The sequence below is a fragment of the Syngnathoides biaculeatus genome, chromosome 17 (genome assembly GCF_019802595.1).
Source record: "Syngnathoides biaculeatus isolate LvHL_M chromosome 17, ASM1980259v1, whole genome shotgun sequence".
Classification (NCBI taxonomy): domain Eukaryota; kingdom Metazoa; phylum Chordata; class Actinopteri; order Syngnathiformes; family Syngnathidae; genus Syngnathoides; species Syngnathoides biaculeatus.
Window position 1 is genome coordinate 18,191,874 of NC_084656.1, and position 26,186 is coordinate 18,218,059.

General features: G+C 42.2%; 2 protein-coding genes across 8 annotated transcripts in view; both read left to right on the forward strand.

Annotated features, from left to right (window-relative positions):
* Positions 1-10,541, forward strand: part of fubp3 (far upstream element (FUSE) binding protein 3) — a 23,350-nt gene extending 12,809 nt beyond the window's left edge. For 2 of the 5 annotated variants that reach the window (XM_061801322.1, XM_061801323.1), the window contains 7 exons: positions 3,153-3,313; positions 3,534-3,607; positions 3,695-3,771; positions 4,959-5,015; positions 6,220-6,273; positions 6,373-6,500; positions 10,331-10,541. In XM_061801322.1, the coding sequence (XP_061657306.1) occupies positions 3,153-3,313; positions 3,534-3,607; positions 3,695-3,771; positions 4,959-5,015; positions 6,220-6,273; positions 6,373-6,500; positions 10,331-10,390 (611 nt within the window). In that variant the 3' untranslated portion in view covers positions 10,391-10,541. Of the gene's footprint in view, positions 1-3,152; positions 3,314-3,533; positions 3,608-3,694; positions 3,772-4,958; positions 5,016-6,219; positions 6,274-6,372; positions 6,501-8,546; positions 10,310-10,330 lie in introns of those variants that run through there. The other 3 variants (XM_061801321.1, XM_061801324.1, XM_061801325.1) reach the window with 3 other exon arrangements.
* LOC133490810 (PR domain zinc finger protein 12-like) lies at positions 10,397-24,357 on the forward strand. Of its 3 annotated transcripts, none has more exons than XM_061801327.1 (6): positions 10,397-10,411; positions 16,613-16,849; positions 19,679-19,869; positions 19,972-20,127; positions 21,018-21,153; positions 22,207-24,357. In XM_061801327.1, exons 2-6 carry the CDS (start codon positions 16,630-16,632, stop codon positions 22,704-22,706), a joined length of 1,203 nt encoding a protein of 400 aa, XP_061657311.1. In that variant the 5' UTR covers positions 10,397-10,411; positions 16,613-16,629; the 3' UTR covers positions 22,707-24,357. The 3 variants fall into 3 exon arrangements, with proteins under 3 accessions (XP_061657311.1, XP_061657310.1, XP_061657312.1); XM_061801326.1 differs by lacking the exon at positions 10,397-10,411 and adding an exon at positions 10,673-12,543 and having other exon boundaries at positions 16,601-16,849; XM_061801328.1 differs by lacking the exon at positions 10,397-10,411 and adding an exon at positions 10,673-12,543.
* The last annotated feature ends 1,829 nt before the right edge of the window (positions 24,358-26,186 follow it).

The window sequence follows — 26,186 nt, forward strand, 5'->3', positions numbered from 1 at the left end:
CCCAGATCTCCACAATCGAGAATTACATAATTCGTAGTCTTTGAAAGCGTCAGCAATTACTTTCAAATCTGTGTAATTAATGTATTTCAAAACAAATCTCCAAAGTCACTTTACAAGGTTTTTTTTTTTTTAAGAACAATTTAGTAGGGGCTTCCTAAATATGGGCGTAACGGGGGTGTGGGGGGGGTCTCCCCCCTTCTGCACCAGCCGCTAACCAGACCCTCTGAATACAGTCACCAGTTGCACTTTTGTGTGCCTCCCTTTCTTGCGGTGCACTAAACCAGTCTCATTAATAAGACCTGTATTATCTGCGCTGACTCCGGGCCAGTCCATGAAATGAATAGTCGGCCTCTTCATCGCTCTCTGCCGCCTGACTCCGAGAGCTCATAATGGCTTCATTAAGGCAGAAGTTTCATTTGCTTGACAATGCCTTAATGGGCCGTGCGCAGTCTGTCGGCGGTGCGGTGGGGGGGGGGGGGGGGGGGCTCCGGGAGGGGGCGAGCTTTTTGATGAGCTTTTTCACGCGGGGGTCAGCCGGGGTCATCGTTGTGTCGGCCACAAGTGAACAAATGTGTAATTGATGTCGGGATGGCCCCGGTGTCCCCCCCCCCCTCCCGGAAAGCACCCTCAGCCCTTTTCCTTGCACTCGGTTCAAACGTGGAGGGGGTGCGCAGAGAGGGGTGGTGGCAGTTGTTTGGCCCCCCCACTTCATTCACTCCCTGCGCTCATCACAGAGGACAACACCAAGTCAAGAAAGAAAAGGCTAAAAGAGACAAACGATATGCCAGGAGGAGGATACGCTTCAATTTCGGCCCCTTTCTCCTGCCAGCCATGTTTCATTTCTCCCCGCTGGTGTAATTGCTCTCCCCACACGTCGGGAAGCTGGCATCTGATGCCGAGGAGGGGAGTAGAGGGTGCAAGAGATGTCCCCCTTTTGTTTCCCGATTTGCACGGATGTTACCAGAAAATGGTGAGACGCCTGGCAGTCGTCGTAAGGTAGCGTCGCGGCGCGCATCCTTCTGTCATGTGACTCGACATGATGCCAGAGACGCCGCGGAACGTTTCTTCTCGCGTGGCTTTTTACAAAAGCTGGATTTACGCTGCCGCTCGACCTGCCAATTCCTATTTAATGCCTATATCCGAATTCCCCCCCCCCGACCCCCTTCCTTCACATATCCGTGTACATTTCAAGTAACACACATTCCATATGGCTGTTTACAGTCATTGCAATACTTGAATCAACTACATGCAGGAGGCCACACCCAAATTACACTTAAATATATAAAAACATGGTATAAAATTGTGGCACACAGTACAAATATATGATTCATAGCATTTAGTTGGATTGACTCTTGCCCCCAAAGTAGTGAAATGACAGAGGCTTGCGGAACAAATTTATCTTCAATCAATGTTTGGTAGCACTAGTGTTGCAGTTCTGCCATTTCAAACGTCCACATTTAGAAAATTAGGCAAAAAGACTTCCGGCTCTTTCAGGAGATTTGGGAGGGGGACAATGGACCTTTCCGATGGCGACTTTAAGGACCGCCCCCTTAGCCATGTCCCACAAGCTTCCAAAATGGTGATTGAACAGGACGTGTTTGAAGTCGATTCTCAACCGCGTATTCCAGATAATATTGGGGTATGTTTTTTGCCAAATGCGTCAGACTTGTCCAAGAGAGTTCTACAGAGAGGTCTCAACTATTTCACACAGAGATACGTACACGGAATTAAGATTTTGGACAGAGCAGGACGCAATGTCACAGTTACAGCGAAACCTTTGGCGATCGACGCAAAAAAAAAAAAGTTTGACGCCTCACAAACTTCATATTGAAATCCAACAGGATAAAATAGTTGAATCGTACTGCGCATGTAAAGCAAGGTCATTACTTTTTACTTGGAAAGATCACGAGTAATATCGTTGTGGTCTTTGAGTGGGTGTATTCATTTGACTTGGCTCGTAATGGACCCCAGTGCTCTGTCTTCAAAGTCTGATGTGACCCATATAGGCAAATAGACATTTCTCTTGCATGATATTGCGAATTTACATATTACGAACCCGACTCATCAGTATAAAATAGTACACACTTTATTCAGCAGGTCAGTGATACACTAACAAAGTGAAAGTTGTTCTCCTGCATTGTATAAAGCACTGATAATAATTCAATCAAACTCAAGAGAAGATACTTCTACCTCACTTACCTTCGAACATACAACCTTGTTTGTTGATATTGTCCACATTTAGTTGTACATTCGCTTCTCCGCGAGCCTTAATCCATCGTAGACACTTCGTCAACTGTGTTTCGGGCTTTGGAAAATGAATCAAGCAGGCCGCTTGTAACCTAGCAGGATATCTTTCATCAGAATTGCATGTTCCCCCAACATCTTCGTAACATGAACTTTTCCAAGCGCACGCTACTGACAACCAGCAATGCTTGTGGGACAATACGGCGAGAGGGCGTGTCAAGCCAGGGGTTAAGACAATGCGGCTATCTGATTGGCTCTTATTGTACGAGTGATTGCCAGATCGGAAAGGCCCATTTCAAAGTACCTGCAGAAACTTTATACTGCTGCAGTTTTAAAAAAAAAAAAAAAAAAAAAAACTTCTGTCACCACAGATCCACCAAAGATTACAACAGACGGTGTTTGGACTCCGTTCATGGTTACACGTGTGATATTATTTCTGTCAGTAAATGATAGACACTTATAAGTTTGTTTAAAGACGCCACTCATGAAAAAATATATATGTATAGCAAGTTAGGCATCAGTCCGAGTTATGATCATTAGCAAAGCATACACAGGAACTAAGCTATTTCTTGTTCTTTGTTTGGGTCACATGATGTTCCACATTGGATTTTGCTGCTTAAGAACAAAAAAAAAAAAAAAAAAAACGATAGACGCATAAGCCTTTGAAGGATTGAGTGTAATTCCACCTGCGCAAAATAATTACAAAGAACTTTTGCATAGCGGAAGTCCGAATATTACAAACTCAATGAACACCAGGAAAAATAACCAGGAGCTATTTCTTTACACATCTGAAGGAATCATTTTTGTCATTGAAATCTTCCAGAAGAAATTTTATAAATCGTTGGTTTTTAAAGCTGAGCGGTCCATACATGCAGTTGTAAACGTTGAGGTCTCCGTTGCGTTTGCAGGCGGCGAGACCATCAAGAACATCAAAGAGCAGTCTCGCGCCCACGTGGAGCTGCAGAGAAACCCGCCGCCCAACACTGACCCCAACGTGCGCATCTTCTCCATTCGGGGCACACCGCAGCAGCTGGACAAGGCTCGCCAGTTGATCGACGAGAGAATTGGGGTAGGTGGTCTGGCTTTAGTCCCACCCCGCATTTATTCATGAGCGCACGTCACCGCTGTGAGGGTGTGGGGGTGCTGTTGCGTGGTCACAGGGATGACACCAAAGGTTACACGCCAAGAATCCATCAAATGGACTTAATGGAGTGCACCAGCGCCCTTTGACCTTGTCTGTTGGCTTCCTTTTTCAACACAAGTGTGGTCTCTCGCTCTGTCCGCTGCAGGCTCCCGGGATGGGAGGAAACAGCAGCTTTGGCATCAATCCCTACAACCAAGGAGCAGCCACTCCTCCTCAGCAGTAAAATGAACTTTTTCATCTTTATTTTAATTGAATATTTAAAGCGTATTAAAGTCGCACTAAACTCACTTCTTCATCTTTTCACAGCGGCCATCAAACATTCATGACCGGAGGATGGGGAGCAACCTTCCAGATTTGGCAGCCTCCAGGCCAACAGGACCACAGTGAGTTAGACGGAGATGTTTGGCATTGTAATATTAACAACAATATGACTTTGGTACTACACCTGTATAAATTTCCGCAATAGCGATTCTGAAATGATACCAATAAAAAAAACCCAAATATCAGTAAAAGTGAAGGAATCATAGTTGATAAAACAGGGAATGTCTCCTGGTCCAAGTAAACAATTTTAAACTTAAAAACAAAATCTATGACTCTGAAAAACTGCAACTAGAATGTGACCAGCAGGCTATGGATCATTTTTAAATACCGTAATTCTTGCCCTACAGCGCACGAGGACAACGTTTTAACTTATTTTGTTTTTTATGCATTACTGATTGATATTCTGACTCTTATAGTGATCACGAAAAATATTTTTAGAGCAAACTTCCAAATTCACCAGGGGATCAAAAAAAATGTTATCCCCTCCCCACCCCCCATCCTATGTACTGCACAGTGCAAGAATAAGAATTACCGTAATTCCCGTCCTACAGAGCACATCTGGTTATTAGGCTCACCCAGTACATTTGTAAAGGAAATACCATTTGGTACATACGTAGGTCGCAGCTGTGTAAAAGCTGCAAGTGCCCACACTGAAACATGAGATATTTACAAAGAAAGATGGTACACAGAGAGTTTAATGCCAGCACCGCCACGCTAGCGCTAGCGCCATGCTAACAGTGATGGTTAAAAAAAAAACATACTGGTAAAAATCACTGAGACACTGCAGTAACACGCTAGCCCAGTCCGTGCTAACCGGGTCGGACCGGTAAAAGTCACTTCCTCGGCACATATAGTCGCTCTTTTCGGCTCGAGTTCCCCCTTGCAGCTGTTAGAAAAAAATGCACAAATTAGCTGCATCACAGCTTAAACCGCAGGCTTGAAACCGTGTGAATGTAAGGAAATATATATGCCTTGGCTCTTTAAAAAAAAAAAAAAAGCCGGGATGCACAGTTAGACCACCAGGCTTCGATCATGTGACCACATTGAAGTCACAGGCTTAGAACAAAATTGGCCGATCTGAAAATGACGGGAAATGGAAAAAGTATTTCTCAAATAAAGTGGGGGGTGGGGGGCGAGGGTTGAGACATGATGATGATGATGATGGTAACCACCGCTTTCCTGTGTAGACGCATTTTGAATGAAGACAATTGCGCATGAGGCGCTGACTGTGTTATCTGTCCGTTTTCAGGTCACAATGGATCCCAGACAGGCCAGATGGACTGGGAGCAGTATTACAAAAAGCTAGGCAAGCACGCTCACTGCTCTTTTCCCTGCACACACTTTCTGCCCGCTACATAATCGAAGCTCAAAAGCGTTCCGTTCCGCGACGGTGGTCGAAGTTCAATTGAGAGCAATTGTACTTATTAATTACAGAGTTCAAAATGATTGTAAGAACTTATAACTGTACACAAACGCGCTGTAAAGTGGAGAAACTTTTAAATGTTCTGCAAGTGGGTTTAAACAGAGCATCCAGACTCTCTCTTAAAGTACAACTTATAAAAAGCCAGGCTAAATGTTCCACTTGTCTATTGTGGTGAACGACATTTACAATTGGCGGCCCAACCGTCCAGGAACCAGATAAGCTATAATTTTACTTGATTGAAGAGCAATTATGAATGCATGAGGAAATAAGACGTTTCACACAATAATGAATGACAACTGTTTTTTTCTTTAAATGCACATTGAGCAGCAAACTGTTGACTTCTTGTCGATAAACATTTTGGGTGAGGCAATTTCTAAACAAATCAATTTTGAAATGTGTTAGCTTTACCAAAAAAAATTAGGCATTAATTACAAAAAGCATAAAAAGCCTTTGTTGCGCAACCTCACTTGAGCAGCTAGCTTTTTAGCATGTGACAATACCGTACAATCACGGCTGTGTGTTTGATTTTAGACCAGACTAAATGAAAAGGGACCCCTCCCCTCCCCCCCGAGAGGAAACGCAAATATCTCATTTTGTTTGGGTACATGACCCATTTTTACTCAAAATACTTCTGGATCAGATGGCAGTCCGCTTTCCATATTTCTCACAGCGCTTAATTAGCTTTTGGCTGACACTGAGCAAAACGGTCCCTTAATTGATATGACAAGCACCCTGATTGAGTCCACATTCTAATCAAATTCACAGTAGTTATTCATTTTTCCATTTTTTTTCATCATTTTTAATTTGTCTGTCGTCACCTTCTTTAACTGTGTCAAATATAATAGTGCACTATGTTTGTAGATGCCATCTTCCTGCTCTTCTTCCTGCAGCCATGCTCCAAATTAAAAACATTTGTGATTGTCAGTCTATGCAGTATTCCCAAAAAACTCACTTTTAACCCACTCGACACCACAGGATAATCTTTCCCAGAGATCCGATGATCTGGCCTTTGGCGGCGTTAATCGTAACGGAGGGGGGGGGGGATGCTCAAAGCGCGGTGCTTAAAAGTGGTCGTCGTCTGTTGCAGGTCAACAATCGCAACAAGCCCAGAGCGCCGCTCCAGAATACAACAAAGTGTGGGGTGAGTAAGTTAGTGTAGATCACATACTGTACATGCCAGCTGCTTGTCTGTCATTTTCTGCATTATTTTAAATGTATGTAATTTATTTATTTATTTTAGGGCAAACTTCTCCTCCTGGTTCTCAGCAGACTTCAAATCCAGACTTCAACGCTTGGGTGGACTTCTACAGGCAGCCCATGGCCTACTTCAACCAGGGCGCCCAGCAGACTCAAGCTCCGGGCCTTCAGGTGAGAGAGAGAGTGTGTGCGTGTGTGTGTCTCCAGTGTACACACACACGTGTGTGCGTGTGTGTGTCTCCAGTGTACACACACACGTGTGTGCGTGTGTGTGTCTCCAGTGTACACACACACGTGTGTGCGTGTGTGTGTCTCCAGTGTACACACACACGTGTGTGCGTGTGTGTGTCTCCAGTGTACACACACACGTGTGTGCGTGTGTTGTGTCTCCAGTGTACACACACACGTGTGTGCGTGTGTGTGTCTCCAGTGTACACACACACGTGTGTGCGTGTGTGTGTCTCCAGTGTACACACACACGTGTGTGCGTGTGTGTGTCTCCAGTGTACACACACACGTGTGTGCGTGTGTGTGTCTCCAGTGTACACACACACGTTGTGTGCGTGTGTGTGTCTCCAGTGTACACACACGTGTGTGCGTGTGTGTGTCTCCAGTGTACACACACACGTGTGTGCGTGTGTGTGTCTCCAGTGTACACACACACGTGTGTGCGTGTGTGTGTCTCCAGTGTACACACACACGTGTGTGCGTATATGTGTATATATATTTGTGTATGTATGTGTATATATATTTGTGTATGTATATGTATATATATATGTGTATGTATATGTATGTATATATGTGTATGTATATGTATGTATATATATACACACACACACACAAGCATGCGGGTGTGCTGAAGCCTATAAGAGCTCGTGCATCTATGTCACCAAATCACGTCACTGGCCGGAAGTGTCGGTCAAATAAAGCGTTGTTCAATGCTAAGTCGGTTGGAGACGACGCGAAAATACGTCTTATAGCACGACGCCCAGAGTTTTGTCCGATGCCGTCAAACATTTAGAAGGTGATAATAAACAAAGGTATGTGCATAGAGGACCCGTATTTAATGCCGAAGTCGATGTTTTTGCCAATAAGAAATTGGACTGTTAACCCGCTTCTGCTTGTCTCGGACAACTGGAATCGACAACCCTCAAGTCGTCGAGATTTACACGAAAAGAGTTTGTAAGCGTAGAAAAGTCCGGACGCATACAAATACTTTGTTGCTGGATCTGTTCTCAAGAATAAAACCCACATAGCGATGGAGCCGCTCAGATGTTTTCAATACAAATAGCAATATTTAAATAGATGACCCCTGGTTTTACACAAACTCTCATTCATTAACTATGATTGGGGGAGGGGGAGACAGCGAGTCGGCTCCTCCGTACACGGAAGCGTGTTGCGGCCACAAGTTAGACTTCGGTAAACCTCTCTGTGACAGATTTTTTTTTTTTTTTTTGAATGTATTGTTCTCAAATGAGTCCAGTGTGTATTTAAAAAAAAAAAAAAAAAAAAAGTAAATAAACCGCTGGGATAGGCTTCAGCCCCCGTACGCGGAAGCTTGTTGTGGCCACACGTTGAACGTCGGTAAACCTTTGTGTGACCGACGGTTTATTTTGTTTTTTTAAAAACGCATTGGACTCTTTTGAGAACAATGCATATTAGGAAAAAAAAAAATTGGCTGTCACGGAGAGAAGTTTACCGAAGTTTAACGTGTGGCTGCAACACGCTTCCATGTACGTTGGAGATGACAGTCATTTTTTTTTTTTTTTTTTTAAACGCTCATTGTTCTCAAATGAGCCAACTTGGCATTATCAATACTTCTTACAAATTTGAGATTAAAAACAATTCCGACATGAAGTGAAGCGATCGCTACACAGTGGTGCATATTTGGTTGGGCACCATCCATCACGTTCAATTGCCGAATTCCATCGATCCTCTCTCGTCTTTTCAGCCGGTATTCCACAGAATGACCTCTTTAAATATCTGTCTCGTCTGTTGTGACAACCAACAGCACAACAAGTCTCGGGCATTGTGCATATTCTGCTGCGGTTCAATCTCTCCCCACACTGTGGAGCAGCGCTCTTTGACCGGCAAAATGGCGACGTCACGTGCACGAGTTCTATATTTGGGCGTGAGGTTGGGTACACCCCAAACTGGCTCACCTTCTCGTTGCTGTGTGTCAACTACTACATTGTGTGCGTCTGTTGTGTCCCTCAGGATCACTAGAGAAAGTCTCATCGCAGAGGATGAAGACATCTTTTTTTTTTTTTTTTTTCCTTCTCCCCTCCTTTATAATTTTTTTTTTTTTAGACTCGCAGAGCCTTGAAGATTTTTTTCTTAGTGGGAAACACTAGCTGTAGAATGACATGATGATGAATTATATTTGTAATCAGCAGAACCTTTATTTGTTACTAAACGCTTGTGTACACTGTTATTTTTGAATCGAGCGTGTTATCTGGGATCCGGTTTTTGGGTTTTTTTTTTTTTTTTGCCAAAATGAGAAGCACGCGCGCGCGACATTTCAGAGGCAATACGTATATACGAACCGTGTGTCCTGTTTCTCGCGGCACCGTTTTGAATCCGCTTAGCAGTCTTGAATACCTTTTTTTTTTTTTTAATTTCATTATAGAGCGTCTAATTCAATGCAAATGAAACTGTGATGATTTGTTACAGCAGATTTATTTTTTTTTTTGTTACACGGTTTAAAGCGAAGAAAAAAAAAAGCAATAGTTCTAATTTAATTGTGCGTCGAATGCTGTTCTTTCATTCATTGTCATTTTATTGTACTCACACACACACAGGGGGGAAAAAAGGTGCAATATCTTATTTCATGTTTGAAATACAAAGATGGCTTCTCTAATATTTTGTCTGACTTTTAACTTGTAGTTTTGTTTTGTTTTTCTCTCGCTCGCTTGAGGATAATTTATTACATGATCTGATTATATAAGGCTTAGAGGGATGTTTGCCTTTGCTACCTTGTAAAAGTGTGTATATATATATTGTATATATATGCTCATGTATCTGACTGTTAATTTAAAAAAAAAAACAATGTTTCATATAGAAATGATTTTTCCTGCCACCAGTATTGTAGGAAAAGTGTCCCTCTTTTTTTTTCTTTTTTTTCTCCCCCCTTCCTGTTCTTATTTTCTTATAGTGCTCCAAGATTGTGAATGTGATTGAAATTGGATGTTGCATCTTGTTATGAAGAAAATGTTGCATTTTTTGGGGGAGGGGAGGTTGTACGTTTTGCGCGCGTGTTCAAGACTGCTAAGCCCGTTTCCTTGTACCTTTTTTTTTTTTTTGCAATCGATTTTTTTTTTTTTTTTTTTTCGTTATGTTTTAAGAAGTGTTATGATCAAAAGATACACTCTCCTTCGGTACCTCCCGCTTTTTGTCCAATGCTAATAACTTTTTAATTATTTTTTTATTTTTGTTGTGTGATCTAATATAAAAAAAAAAAAAAACACTTTGGTGCCGACGCGTCACCATATCTGATTCTTGTATTAACGTCATTTCTTAATGAAAAGGGATATAATTTGGAAAAAAGTAATTATGGTGGGTTTACTTTTTGGTGTACAGTTAACAGTGTATTAAAAAAAAAAAACATCCAGACTACCTTCATTGTGTACTGTTATACAAGCTGGTTTTTTTTGTTGGTTGTATTTGTTTTTTGATGCCTGAGAGTTCTATTGTGTAAATACAACCATGATAGGCCAAACTGTGTATGTTTTATTAGCAGAAAATCTATTTTCTATATAGCCTCTTGACAATTCTCTAAAGTCAGAATAAATTTTCCGCAAGCCTCTCTTGTGGTCGACCTCCATTTTGGTTCCCCGCGTTACGTCTGTGTTCAAATTATGCAAAACTGAGTAGACTGCATACTTGACGGTTGTCACTTTTTTTTGTGCCTTTTTTCGGGTGGGGGTGTCGGAAATATTTATTGCTGGGTTCTCCCCGCTTAAGAATATTCCAGAATGGTTGTCAATTTTTCATGTTCACAGTTGATCGGGGCCCTCGCACCTCCTTTTTCATGGTCTGTCTTCAGTTTGATCCTAAGTTGATGCCCGCCTCAGACTGTTAAGGTAAAGCTTCACTGTTAACACCCCACCCCCCCAATCCTTAATCAGATTTTATGTTTTAATAAAATAAAATGAAAGAAAAAGCCCTGGGGCTTCACTTATCATGCCCACATATGCACACATTTTCCCGCCCAAAGTATGTTTTTTTTTTCAAGTTTTAATAGTCTTGAGTTGGGGAAATATGGCAATGTCTCAACCAACACTGAGCCGGATCGTCCCGGCAGCGTCGTTATCCACTTATTACCCCCCCCCCGGCCCCAATTTGCATCCAGCCCCCTGTGCACATCACCTGCAAATTGAGGTTAAAAAAAGTTTCTGTAACATCATTGGAGCCAGTTTTCATTCAATCAATGCACAACTAATGAAAATGACGGGAAAAAAAATCCCCACCAAATTTCATGTTGATGGGTGCAACTGGTGTTGGCCTGCCCCCCCCCCCCCTCAATTTCAAAGCACCTTTTTCTTCTACTTGTTCCAAAAAATGACTATTTCAGACCAAAACATTGCTGAAGCCCAGAAAAAAAAAACGGAAGAATCATCTTAAACGGCACCTCCGTCCCTCCTTCCTCGGGGCTCGAATAATGCGCGACGTGTTCCTCCCGTCTGCCAGCGCACGTTTGGGGCCCGGCGGGCGGCGGTGGTGGGGGGGGGGGGGGGGGTCGCTCCTGCCACACTGGGCCCCGCCGTGGCCCCTGCATTGATGCGCTGCAGCTGTTTCCAAATCCGAGCCTTGATTTTGATCCTCTTCCTCTTTTCCCCACGGACGCTAATGACCCGGTGGCTCATTGTGGCCGGCCAATAACGTTCTTGTTCCAGGCTCATTCCCAGAGCCTCAATGAGTGCGGCCTCTTTTGTTGCTCGATATAATTAATTCATTGTTTGCTTATCTGCGACATCGTCTCGTGGCTAATAGGACTAATAGTGTTAAAAAGAAAGAAATTGACAAGTTAGGAGGATTAAAAAAAAAAAAAAAAAAGAGCCTTATTTTTCTGGCTGCAGTCCTTTATGCCTAAAAGCTCCATTATGAAATCTTTTAAAATTCAAAATTCAGCGATATTAAAGGTGTTGGGGAATTTTTGATTTGCAAAATATTACTACATTGTTAATATATATGTATATTATTACTACTTGCAGACGGGTTGCGTCAGGAAGGGCACCTGGCGTAAAACTGTGCCAGACAAATACGCGTTCATCTAAGATGACACGCTAACGGGACAAGCCGAAAGGAAAAGAAGACTATGATTAAACTCAGTTTGCCCATTTTCTGTACTGCTTATCCTCACTCAGGTCACTTGGGGGTGATGGAGCCTATCCCCGCTATCTCGGGGTCAGGGGGCGGGGCGCACCCTGCACAGGTCGCCGGCCGGTAGATACTTTTTCACGTGACGTCATGAGTCACATGACTTTTGTTTACGACGCCATACTGGATGGCAAAACTACAATCCAACTCGCATTTTTTTAGTGATCTTTTTGTGAATGTCGGCTTGCTTATAAGCGTGTTACAACCTTTTCATCGTGGTATTTTATTGTGTGGCTTACGGTTGTAAGAAGGGACAGAAAAAGTGGGTCCGACACTTCAGGCGTTGTTTACCTTTGGGTGGCTTTGCTAGCACTTGCAGTGAAATCTTGCTTTCCAGGTTTGCGGTGGATAACGTGAACCTCGTGGCTGTCGCTAGCCATAGCTTTTAGCTGGACTTTTGCTAACTCGCGGGAGCGGGCTATGCCGATTGCTGCTTTTTCAAACGTGCCGAGTTAACTTTTCACGCACACTCGCTGAGTTGCACAATGCTCTCGCGTTTCACATGTGGCTTCTTTGTTTCTTCTTTCTTTCTTTATTCCTTGCGCCTCAATCACTCCTGGTTACAGTCTTGGTTTGTCAAAGGACTTTCAAGATAAAAGATCAAACGATAACCGTAGCTAAAACATTACAGTAGACACTTATCGCTTCCTAGCCGTGAAATGTAGACGCGACCTTGCCGTCCAAAATAGCCTTGTAAACAAAAAAAAAACACGTGCTCGGCGTGACGTCGATGAAAAGTATCAATCGCGGGGCACATCAAGGGGGCCACATCGGGAGTAAAATGGAATAGTCCATTGCGTGAGAAGGCGGGGACCGCCACTCGACTCAATTAATGGTCAGTTAATATTTTGTTGTTGTGGTGGAGACAAATAATTGCTAAAAATTGAAGAAAACTTTATTAAACAGTTTTTATGAGCGATTTGATATGTGCCCCCTCTCTCCGCCCTCGTATGAAGGCGGGCAGGTGCGCTTTGACAAGAGGGCACGGGGGGGGGGGGGGCGCACCTCTTTGCTCACCTTTGCGTCAGATTTAGCTGATCTCCGCTGCGGTGCGAACACCGACCGAGACGCTGACTCTATGACTTAATCTCATTTTAATGACTCCTCTCTTGTCAAGTGTGTGTCTGTGCGCGTTCGTGTCCTGGTGTGTTTTGTCTGTCGCAGGTTCGAACGTTCATCAGAGTACTTCCTCCGGGGGTCGGGGGGGGGGGGGGTGTTTGTTTACTCCTTCCATTATATTAGTTTCTTTGCAACAATAAATATGTTGGGGTCAGTGTGACCTGCTGCATGTTTTTATTGCTTCATTAAAATTAATAATTTAATTTAGCAATTTAGCTTCCTCTAGCACGTACCTAGACCAGGGGTGTCAAACTCATTTTTGTCGCGGGCCGCGAAACCGTAGAAATCCTTTATCGCCTCATCATATTGACATGTGAAATTTATGAGTTACTTTCGGAATCAGAAATCAAGGGTAATGCATTTTTCGACTACTGTTGACGTTTGGTTAATGTAAAAACGCTTGCAATACCTCGACGTTATGATCCATGAGACGACAATTTGCAATTTTAGTACAGATTTGTGCAAGAATCACGGAAGTTGACATACTTGATTTGCCCTCGCAGGCCTCATAAAATCACATGGCGGGCTGGATCCGGCCCCCGGCCCTTGAGTTTTGACACCTGTGACCGAGACGATGAAACGACAAGTCGCACTTGATTTAAAAAGTGTCGGCAATGAAAACATCCAACTTTCTCTCAAACGTCTGCCGTCGCGCCTCAGACCCGCACTTGTCTTCCTCCGTTCCTGGTGTCTAGGTCTGAGTTCGTTTTTTCTTCATACCTACCGTGTGTCATTTTCAGCGTTTTTTTTTGTCTTCGGTACCCCGAGGATGCGTCCAATCTCCCCAGGATAACCGGACTCGCCAAAATTGGTGAGGTTCTCCATATGTTCGAGACCCCCAAAATCTGATTCGTTCCCCAGAAAAATTATAACGAACAAGATGACTGAGCAAGACTCAAATTGTCTTCTACATCAGCATCATTCTGAGTACTCATACTGCATTTTGTTGGCGACCGATCCCGTCAATCAAAACTCATCGTTACGGGCGAAATTTGACCCCATTAGGTGTGCGCAAGCGTGCCCGACGTGTACAAACGATTATTCGTTGAACGTTCTAATGTATTCCAACATGTTTTGTTGTTCTTAAAGGGGAGCAAATCTGCATTTATCCTGCCCCCCCCCACTCCTCTCCACCCCCCATCTTCTTCTCTCCGTTCTCTTTGATAGCTTTCCCAGCAGCTCTTTGAAACGCGACAATTAGCGCGCGTCTTTGTGCAATAATTGTCAATCATCCACACGAAATTGATAGGCTTTAAATGGCCGGGCGAAAGGCCCCCCTGACAATGGGGCAGCCTGAGCGGGGGGGAGTGGGGGGGGGTGACATGACCAGCAGCCGAGGTTAATGCATAAATAAGCAAATCAAATCCATGCCTGAGCCCAATTCAAGGCCTTTAATTCCTCTTTAATAAAGAGCCCGGCCCCACCCTGATTTTTTTTTTTTTTCGAGTGGGGGTGCTGATGAATGCCATCAATGTAAATCAATCTAGATGAGAAAAGGAATAGAGGAGGATGATGAAGGGAGGGAGGGGGGGAATTTCATCTGGGAAAAAAAGGGGAGGCTCATAAAAAAGCAGCTGTTTGCGCAGTAATCTTTTTACGTGCCCTGTCACTCACCTTGCCTCTTTTGGGATCTACTTGCCATCTATACCTCCATATTTAACACCCCCGCCACCCTCACTGGTCTCTCCCTTCTTTTTTTTTAAAAAAAAAAAAGAAAAAAAGAATTCCCATTTTTCTCCCAATCCCCCTTGTACCCGTTGCAGTGAAAAGAGGCGTGCATGGATGTCAAATTGGCCTCAAAAGCCCCCATGAAAGATTGATTTGCGACACTTTTCAGGGGTGCTGACATCACTTTCGGGGGGGGGGGCGAGAGAAAAGGTGGGGGTCCGGCTTCTGAAATCAAGAAGCAGCGAATGGAATAAAGATGTCCGAAATAAAAAGAAAGAAAACTGCCCGTTTAGCTGCACTCCGTCAAGCCTGAAAAATAGGGGGCTCGTATATACTCGTCGAAACGTGGTTGGGGGGAACGGGTTGGGGGGGGGCGCACACAACAACACCCATGAATATTAAACCGTTTTACCTCAACAAGTGCAGCCTGTCAAAGCAGCTTTGCATGGGAACAATGCTGAAAACAGACCCCCCCATACACACACACCTTTTCATGAGCCCCCCCCCCGCCACCCCACCCTCTCTCCTCATCCCCAATCCAAGAAATGTATAAAAAAGAAAAAGAAACGAGCGTGTTTCTATTCTTGTTATTCCCGCGCATAAATAACATTACAGGCACATGAATAGCAAATGCACTCAAGGGGGATGATAATGTAATAACAATGTAATAACAATGTAACAGCCGCTGCTTTGGCAAAGAATAGTCTAGGACAACAAAAACTTTACGTGTGCCACTTTTCTTGATTTTGTGAGGGTTTTTTAATGCCAATTTTGTACAAAAAAGAAACTTCAAACACTTCAGTTTTTAAAAAAAATATTTAAACAAAAATGGTTGTTGTTATTTACTTTACTTTTTTTTAATGGTCTGAATTTCTAAAGGAAGACGCCCACTACTTAAATTTTCATAAATTTTAAAATGTGTTTGTCTTTAATAGTTTCTCTTCTACTGAAATGTAACATTTTTCTACATCTGCATTATTTTTTCAAATTGCCATTCTTGAGAGGACAAGTCATTCAGATCAAATTTTCTATTTGCTTTTGAGCTATTTTTTAATAAAAATAATTTTGTGCGTTCACGAGCGTAAAAAATAAAAAAATCTTCAGCTTTTAATTTTTTTCCTTACTTGCATTGTTTTGTTTTTAATTTTTGTTATATTTACATATATTTTTTGTAAAAAAAAAAAAAGCATGCATGCGTTTATGAAAGAAACTCCAACCTTTTAATTTCTAACAATAATTCAACATAGAAATGTAAGTGTATCATCATTTAAAATACATTTAACACATTTAATTTTTTTTCACTTTGAGTACATTTTGATTGGAGTGAACTTTTTGTATCTTTTTTTGGAGGGGGTCATTACTACGTGCTTTACATTCAAGTGGTAAAAAAAAAAAAATCCTCTGTTTTATGTTTTTCTACATTTCCATCATTTTAAAATATTTTAAAAAATATTTTAATTAACTGTGAGGGGAAAAAACAAGCACCCCACCCCATTTTGAAACGTGTTTATTAATTTGTTTTTGGAAATAAATTTAGTGATAAACCTGCATTCTTTAATATTTTCCCTTGTGCAACGTTTGCTTTTTTTTGAGTGTTTCATTTGTAATGTTTTACTGTTTTTTTTTTCTTTTTGTGATGGCAGAAAGTATGCGCTGTTGTGTACATTGATGAGGATTTTTTTTTTTTACATATTTTTTTAATTAAATGCATTTGAAGTGTATTTTTATTTTGTAAAAGTGCTTTTTAATTTCTTTTTCAAGGGCTCCATTTGCGTTCACTCAGTTATTTTTAATTGTGTCAAAAAAGCGCATTCACGAGAGTAAAAGTTTAGGGATTTTTGTCCCCCCCCCTTTTTTTTTTTTTTTTTTTTTTATCGTGGGCAGCACCACGCCGCAAGGGGTGTGTCATTAATAAGTAATTAGGGTCTTGGGGGCAGCCCCCCCACTAGTATAAATGGCCCCCCGAGAGCCGAGCGGAGCCAGATCTCGCTCACACGCTCTCGGGAGCACATAGCAGCACTTTCTCCTCCTCCTCCCATCCTTGTTCTTCTTCTTATTATTATTATTATTATTGCTATTTTTTTTATTTTATTTTTTTCCCCGAGTTCACTTCTCAGGTCCAGAAAGTGACAAAATGGGCTCCGTGCTGCCCGCCGAAGCTTTGGCCCTCAAGTCTGGATTTAAGTGCCCGGCCCGAGCGGCGCTGTCGGACGTGATCACGTCGGACGTCCTGCACAGCTTCCTGTACGGCCGCTGGAGGAACGTCCTGCAGGGGGGCGAGCACCTGCAGGCCTCCGACGGCTGCACCAGGACCGCCTTCACCGCCGAGGTGCTGGCCCAGTCCTTCGCCGGAGGTAATCGCTACCTCTTATGTATTTTTTGTTTTCCGGCGTTTCGGCAAAAGTTTGACATGATTTGTTGCATGTTGAAGACAACCAAATGACTGAACGCATTGATAACCAATTAATGCCGTTTTAATTGACTCCCAACTTTTTGATCACGTGGCTTTGTCAATTTATGATGGACACGAGCAAGAACCTTGTTTATCGACGTTTATTTCATATTTGCTTGAGAATAAATAAATAAGAGGAGAAATTGCATTAACCTATTTTATGTATTTCATTTGGAGGTGGAGTATTATTTCCTGAATAATCAAGCGAGAAGTAATTGGGAGGGAAAAAAAATGAGAAAAATGAGTTGTAGTGATTTATTTCATTTAGTAAAATTTCCATTCGCCGGAAAAATAATGTTACATTAGCTCACGAAGAAGAAAGGAAAAGTACAGTAAAAGAAGGGGGAAAAACCCATTCCGGGGGATTTAATAACACGGAGAAGAATGAGTATATTATCACGAATTTGAGAAAATTACGCGTTTATAATTGGTCGTAATTGGTGTTTTAGTTCCCCGTGACATGATATCACATTATTTCCTCCCTGAAAGGTATATTAAGATAACGAAGAAGAAATGTCAGTCGTAGAAGAAGAAGTGTTTCTTTCCCGCCGTGAAGGAATAGTAGAAGAAGACGTTTGTTGTTGTTGTTGTAAAAGATGTTTAATGACCTCCAACTTGTTGCTTTACTTTCTCGACATTCTTCTTTTTTTCTGCTCATTTTCGAGTCATTGAACCCCTGAGAGAAGTAAATGTGTCGGCCTTGAAATTCACTCGGTCAACTTGTGCGGAGGCAACCTGGGAAAGTGTCCACTTTTTCTTTCTCGCAACTTCCTCGCCGGCCGGCATTGATCCCTGTGCGGACTGCAGTCGTCTTTTTTTTTTTTTTTTTTTAACTTTTTTGTGTCCTCCCCTCCCGTGCGCTTGGCAGCCAAGTGGAGCTCCGTCGTCTTCTCTCCTCTCTTGCCGTCTCGCTTTCTTTTCACAGATTTGCTGTTGGTCCGCACAATGCGGCGTGAAGGCTAAATCTAATGCTATTCATTGCATGTCAGCCATCTAATCGCCTTTCCATTATGATTATTTTTCCACTTTTTTTTTTTTATTGTCGCGCGGATTCCAAGGGTCCCCTTTTAACAAGACGCCGCTCCATTCAGCGTAAATTTATTGCTACAAACTTCTTAAAAGGATAATGAATTTGGAATTAGCCGGCTCTCTCTTTTTCTTTCTTTTCTTTTTTGCGCTGACCATTTAATGAATATCACATCTGAAGCGTGACCAATTGCTGGAGCCCGTGCAATGGAGGACCATTTAACCCCTACTGGACAAAGCTTTTATTATCATTTTGTGTGTGTGTGTGTGTGTGTTGTTTTTGCAGCTTTTTTAAATACAAGAAGCGGGAGGGAGGAAAAAAAAAACTTTGATTTTGACATGAAAGAAACGTTTTCCCTTCTCCACCCGCCCCCACCCCAGTCGACTATTTAGGTGGGGATAAAACTGCTTTCCAAAACGTTCAATTCAAGCACATAATCGAATTAAACGGAGGATAAAGCGTCGCTAAATATTTGGAGCCGGGCCGTTTTGTGCAATTGAGGAGGGGCAGGGGGAGTGGAACCTGCGCCCGGTGGGGTACATGAGAGCCTGGATGGGATCCATGCAGCACGGGACCTAAATATTTATTCCACAAATATTACAAAAAAAAAAAAAAATCGTGGAAAAAATACGGCTCAGTGTGTCGTAATAATTTGTAATCATGTAATAAATGAAATTGTATTTTTCTTTCAATTGGACTTGTGAATAAAATTGATGAATAAATATAATCATTTGAAAAACCATGGACGTTTTATTAAAATACAATTTTAGTGGTATCATTCAATGAGATTTTAAAAAGCCTTTTATAATTTTATTTACAAAATAGCATATATATAAAAAAGTAGATTTTTTTAACTGATAATATTTGCTCGATTTGGTGCAATAATTGTTTTATAAAATAAGCACACGGAGAAATTCATTTTGTGAATAAATGTAATTATTTGAAAAATCGTGGACATTTCTTTGTGATGCCATTTTAGTGGCATCATTCAATATTTTAAAAAGCCTTTTATCATTTTTATTCAAAAAATAGAATTAAGAATTTAAAAAAGTGGATTATTTTTTTAACTGATAATATTTGCTTGATTCGATACCAGAATTGTTTTAGCAAATAAGTACACGGATAAATTCATTTTAAAAAGCACGGAAACCAGTATTAATTTATCACTGTGTGATTTGGTGTCAGGAGTGTGAATACTACATTAAAAAAAAAAAAAAAAATTCTGAATCTGCAAATAAGAATTATTTGTGCTAATCTTTTCAAAACTTTGCTCTACCATTATAAAATATGCAGAAGCGACATTAAAAATCAAGAATGGAATTGTTTGAGAGAGAAAAAAGGACAAAATTAATGCTAAAATTGCTGCCCAATAGTTATGAAGAATTACTAGACTAAAAATAAATAAGAACTCTTTCTTATCTTCATATTTGGCATCATAATTAAGCTATTTGGAGTAGAAATTGCAAATACAATCAATATTTTAAAAAAAAAGTGAAATTCATCCATTTTCTGAGCCGCTTATCCTCACAAGGGTCACGGGAGCGCTAGAGCCTCTCCCATTCTTTTTTTTTTTTTATCATATTTTTGTGGCCCGGTTTGGCATCATAGGTGAATATTGATTCATTAATTAAAATTTTTTTTTTTTCATTTGAAGCAGTTTGTTGACATCAAATTGCTTATTTTATTTTATTCCCCCCCGCCCAGAGGTGCAGAAGTTGTCCAGCCTGGTCCTCCCCAGCGAGGTCATCATCGCCCAGAGCTCCATCCCGGGAGAAGGTCTGGGAATCTTCTCCAAGACCTGGATCAAGGCCGGTACCGAGATGGGCCCCTTCACGGGCAAAGTCCTGTCCCCGGAGCACGTGGACCTGCTCAAGAACAACAACCTGATGTGGGAGGTGAGTCTCTTTGATCACGACACCCCCTCAACCCCCTCCGGGTTCTACACGTCATTACTCAACCTCATATCCATTTTTTTTTCATTATTATTATTAATGAAGGTGTTTAACGAGGACGGCACCGTCAGGTACTTCATCGACGCCAGCCAGGAGGACCAACGCAGCTGGATGACTTACATCAAGTGCGCCCGCAACGAGCAGGAACAGAACCTGGAAGTGGTCCAGATCGGCAGCAGCATCTACTACAAGGCCGTGGAGGTAAAAGAAAAACCCAAAACCGCGTGCGAGGTTTTCCTAACCGTTCTCATCAACTTAGAATGTCACCTCTTTGTCTATTTTAATTTATTCTTAAATATATATTGAATATTATTGTATCTCACTGTTTTATGTTGCATAGTTTGAAGCTTACTACTGTACTGGAATATATGTACGCAATTATTGATGCAGTTAGGATGTACTGAACATAAATTAATAAAAATCCTACCAGAATAATGTCCTGAAACAAACAGTTGTTAAAGATTAAAACACAAATAATGCAAATATATTACAATGAAAAAAGAACAAAATTAACTATGGATTTTTATGTACTGCACTACATGAAAAGTATCTGTTGTAAATAAAACATGGACAAAAAAAAAATGTACTACTTGAAGTAAAAAAAAAAAACTGCATAAGAATTAAAAAAAAAAGTACTGTCCTGTATTCTAAAATAAAGTTGAAAGCATTACTCACAGTTTGTACATTTACACTGCCTTGAAATGTAGTACAAATTAAAAAAAAACTTCTTAAATTCTGATTAATTTAAAATATATTGCACATAAAAGTTGTCAAACTCAAGGCCTGGGGGCCAGATCCGGCCGGCCACATGATTCTTTGTGGCCCTCGAAGGCAAATGTATCAACTTCCATGATTTAAGTTAAAATAAAAAAAATCTCAAATTGTCACATCATGTAAATGATAACATTGAGATATTATAAGCATTTTTTTGTGTTGAAAACAACAATAGTTGAAAAACCCTTACTTTTAGGCCACGTAGCACGCGGTGAGTTACCACTAGAGGGAGCCCACGTACCACCTTTTAGAGAATTCCCATTTTTTTAATGGAATTTTCCACTCTTTTTTTTTTTTTTTTTTCCCCCCTGTTCCAGACTATCCCCCCAGACCAGGAGCTGCTGGTGTGGTATGGAAACACTCACAACACGTTCCTGGGCATCCCCGGAGTGCCGGGAACCGACGAAGAGCAGCAGCAGCAGCAGCAGCAGCAGCAGAAGAAGAACAGAAATGGTGAGAAAGCTCCGGAAAAACGAGCGCTTTGTCCTTATTGTTGCCCAAGACTGAAAAGTGCTCCAAATTTAATTGAATGCAGTTTCCCATCAACATATTATTTTTTTTTTTTGAGGTGCGGGGTGGTCATTATGCAATATTTTGCTGAAGTCATTGACCACAAGTAGATGTGTTGCAATTCCATACAAATATTAGACATTTAGTGACTCATCATTCCCTTAAATTGAGGAATACGACACTGTGACAATTCAGCCCTTTTTTCGGCTTAGGAATGATTATCAATATGAATCAAAATCCCACATTTTTGTCCAAAGCTGACACGGATTGGGGTAAAGTTTGCTGCCAAATCATTCATCAGATTTAAATCATACAAAGACTGGAAGATTTCCGTTCACTCGGTTGACCCAAAAAAAAAAAAGTAAATTTTTTGATACACAAGTTCTCGCTGCTGGTTAAAAATGTATATTTAATTTGTTTTATTTGTTGATATATTTTTTGCAGTCTTGTAACTGTCTCCACAGGGGAATAATCACTGAAATAAAAACATGATCATTAAATCTAGCAGGGTTCGTTCATGTCATGAATTAGTATAATTCATAATTAGTTTTTGGTTATTAATATGGTACAAAATAAACAAAACTGCTTCGGTAATTACAAAACATGAAATCGTTAGTGTGTTTATTAAGGTTTTTTTTAAAAAATTACAAATGAATTTATAAGAAACAATATTTTCTCGCTGTATTGGCTTCGATATTTGCACATCTTCCCAGTACTGAAGAGATTTATCAATTATTTTAGGGACGTAATTAAATTGTGTATCCACTTGTTGCCGTTCATGCGACAAAATAAAATCTTGCGGTACTGTCGGCACATGGGCTCCTCCTAGTGGTATGCAAAAGAATTACCGCCTCGGTACGGTTCAGTTGTATTCAACTTTTAAGGTCAATATATTTGCATTGAATATTTTTTTTTTTAAATTTATGTGCACTTGAATAATTAATGTTCAAACTGTACTTTTTGTGACAATGATATGATCTATCTCTCCTTTTCCAGACGACTCACAGTCTTGCGATTCGTCGTGCTCGCCGCCGTCCTCGTCGTCATTGTCGTCGTCGTCCTCCTGCGCGGCCGGCGGCGTCCACACGTCGGGGCGCATGCGCTGCGTCATCTGCCACCGCGGCTTCAACTCGCGCAGCAACCTGCGCTCGCACATGCGCATCCACACGCTGGACAAGCCGTTCGTGTGCCGCTTCTGCAACCGCCGCTTCAGCCAGTCGTCCACGCTGCGCAACCACGTCCGCCTGCACACCGGCGAGCGGCCCTACAAGTGTCACGTGTGCCAGAGCGCCTACTCGCAGCTGGCGGGGCTCCGGGCGCATCAGAAGAGCGCCCGTCACAAGCCCGCCGCCGCCCCGGCCGCCGATGCCGGGGCGCAGGCGTCGCCGCCGCTCCCTCCCCCTCCCCCCGCCGTCGCCCAGCAAATGGCGCCCGCGGTCCGCCACCACCACCATCACATTCCGATGGTGCACCACATTCCCGCCTTGGTCCTCTGACGAGTGAGACCACGACAAAGACGCAATTAGGCAGAGAGCAGGCTGAGGAACGTTCCATTTGTGTCAACGTGGGGGGGGGGGGTCCCGAGAGAACTCGCCTGGCATGCGGCCAAAGACTTGGAGGAAAAAAAAATAATCATGTGATGGGAACATCCGGAAACAGTCGCGAGATCGGCCCCCGCCAGGGGTCGCCGACCTTTTTGAAACACAGCTACTTCTTTGCTACCGATTAATGGAAAGCGCTAACGCTTAGAGCAGGGGTGACAAACTAATTTTTGTCGCTGGCCACATTTTACCTACGGTTTTCCCTCGGAGGGCCGTAATGACCGTGAAACCAGAACAATCTTTTGACCGCCTTGTCATATTTTCAAATGAAAGTTGTGAACTAGTTTTGGAATCACACCTCCAGAGTAATGGGTTTTTCAACTATTGTTGTTTTGTAACACAAAAACGCTTGTAATGTCTCAATGTTATCATTTATATGACATAACAATTCGAGATTTTGATACGGATTTTACAAAAATCATGGAAGTTGATACATTTGCCTTCGAGGGCCACATAGAATCATGTGGCGGGCCGGATCTGGCCCCCGGGCCTCAGGTTTGATATCTGGGACTTAGATACAACACCTCTGAAATTTGCCCAAATTACCTTCAATCATCCATCCATTTTCTTTATCCTCACTATGGTCGCAGGGTGTGCTGGAGCCTATCCCTGCTGTCAACGGGCAGGAGGCGGGGTTACACCCTGAATTGGTCGCCAGCCAATCGCAAGGCACAGAGAGACAAACAGTTGCACTCGCAATCACACCTAGAGGCAATTTAGACTGTCCTATTAATGTCACATGTTGTTGGGGATGTGGGAGGAAACCGGAGTGCCCGCAAAACCCTACGCAGGCAAGGGGAGAACATGCAAACCCCACACAGGAAGGGCTGGGATCGAACCCGGGTCCTCAGAACTGTGAGGCAAATGCTTTACCAGCTAAGCCCACCGTGCCGCCCCCAATTATGTTATCATTAATATTCATCTAGGTGAAGAAAATGATCATATTGATGCACTCTCACAATAATCAATGATTTAACAAGGTCGGAAGCAGAGAAATATTAAGCAAAACTTTATTCTCATAAATCTTGAAAGTATTTACGGTTTGAAAAGAGCCTAGGAAATCACAATGTGCCATCACTTAAGTTATTTTTTAGAACAGGTTCGCGGGCTACGACGTGCTCTTTGGGGGCCACCTGATGCCCACGGGCGGCATGTTGGTGACCCCGGCGTCACATGACTGAAACGGTCAAGAATTCTCTCCCATAAAACAAAATTTCATTTATGTCGCACTTTTCACAGGGCGGACTCGCAAAGTGCGTCGCATAGTTAAAATATTGTCATACATAGACTACAAAAATAGAGAATCGAAATATTTGAAAATGCCCCCCCGAAATAACGACCTGCCTGTCACCTGATCAGAGCGTCCGGCCAATCCTCTCTGGCCGACGCGTCATGTGAGCCCTCAAGCCCAGCGTCGCAGGGACCGTCCACGCTTTTCGAATACTTAATAAGTCACTTTAAACTTGTACAGACAGCAAGAAAAAAATTGTGTAATATTAAAAAAATAATAATAATAAATGTATGCTACTGCATATGTGAGTGTAAATCCATTTGCGCTTCTTGTATTCTTAAATAAATCATATGAATTTACTTGGATGTATACTTGTTCATTATGAATGTCCATTCAATGTAATAGAGAATTGTACTGTACTACTTTTGATCTATGGTCCTTGTAAAATACATTTTTTTTGGTTTTGTTTTTGCGGGGTTACAAATGAAGACTCACTCCGCGATGTTCTATATTATGTGTTGCATGTATAAAAATGTTTTTAGGACAAATAATGTATACAATAAAGAACCAACTGGAACAATAAAATTGTGTACAATTCTGTTTCTAGAAATTTGTGGTGTATTTTTTTTTAAATCTTAAATTGTTTCAAGCAGGAGAAATTAACATCTGAGGTTTTTATGAAACAGACAAATTAATAATTTATTTGGAATCAAATCAGATGATCATGACATGGGGTGTCCGAGGTACGGGGCGGGGGCCGTTTTTGACCCGCCAACCATTTTGTAGCGGCCCGCGGCATAATTTAAAATGAATATTTGACACTGCCAGTTTGCATGGTACTCGAACACTTTCTCCAATTTCTTTAGCCTTCACTTCCATATTTTCACCCAATCACACGTCATTCTGTGCGCGACGGCAAGGTCCGCGTTGTACAGAAATGAGCCGCTTTTGGTTCTAAATGTGAAGGTGCGATTTTGCTGAAAGGGTACGTTTAGTCCCTTAAAAACTGAAAAACGATCTAGCTGATTTTATTTTTAATAATATTAATAATTTTTTTTGTACAGAAAATATTGCACCAAGGAGTTGTAGCCATATCGATGGATTGTTTTAACATGTCAAATAAATGATGTCAAAGTGGGACGTGATCCGACTCCCCCGCGGGAAGTTTCCGGAAAAGTCGTCATCGGGACGAACGCCGCATCACCCGCGAGGAGAAAGAATCAGAAGACGTACGGACTGGACCTGGTTTTGTCCTGGCAGACGGTCCACAGTCGCTGTTGTCCTGAGTACATAAATTGCGATGAAATTAAATTTAAAAAATGCCCCTCCCCCCACACACACTTTTATAAATCACTTTTACAGTGGTTGAGTCATCCTGCTGCCGTCGTCTTCTTCTCCCGCTTTGCGCAGCAACAGGAAGTGATCAAGTCAGCCACGTAGCCCAACGCTGAAAGAAAACCGATGGTCACCTTTTGGAATTTTGACACTTTGACCTCAGGTGGACGCAAATATGAAAAACACTCACCTGAGAAAATGAGTCATAACATGGCGCCTCGAAAAGTTGCCTCCCCCCCTCCCGAGTTAGCTGAAGTGCGAGCTCGGCTGTTCCGGCGCTCGACGTGTGTTGTCGGTAACCCGAGAGCCACCGCGTGGTATCACTATGGTGACGGCCCTCAACTTTTCCATTGCGTGTGGAAACTGTTCGCAGTTCTGAGGACCCGCGTTCAATCCTGGACCCGCCTGTGTGGAGTTTGCATGTTCTCCCCCGTGCCTGCGTGGGTTTCCTCCGGGTGGGCACTCCGGTTTCCTCCCACATCCCAAAAACATGCAACATTCATTGGACACTCTAAATTGCCTCTAGGTGTGATTGTGAGTGTGACTGTTGTCTCGGGTTGTACCCTGCGTCCTGTCCAATGACAGCTGGGATAGGCTCCAGCGCTCCCCGCGACCCTCGTGAGGATAAGCAGCTCAGAAAATGGATAGATGAATGGGGTCTCATCGACCATTTCTGTGGTTTTCAAACCTTTTCACAAGTAACACCAGCCACATAGCCCTCTACCCACTGACCCACTATCTATCTATCTATCTATCTATCTATCTATCTATCTATCTATCTATCTATCTATCTATCTATCTATCTATCT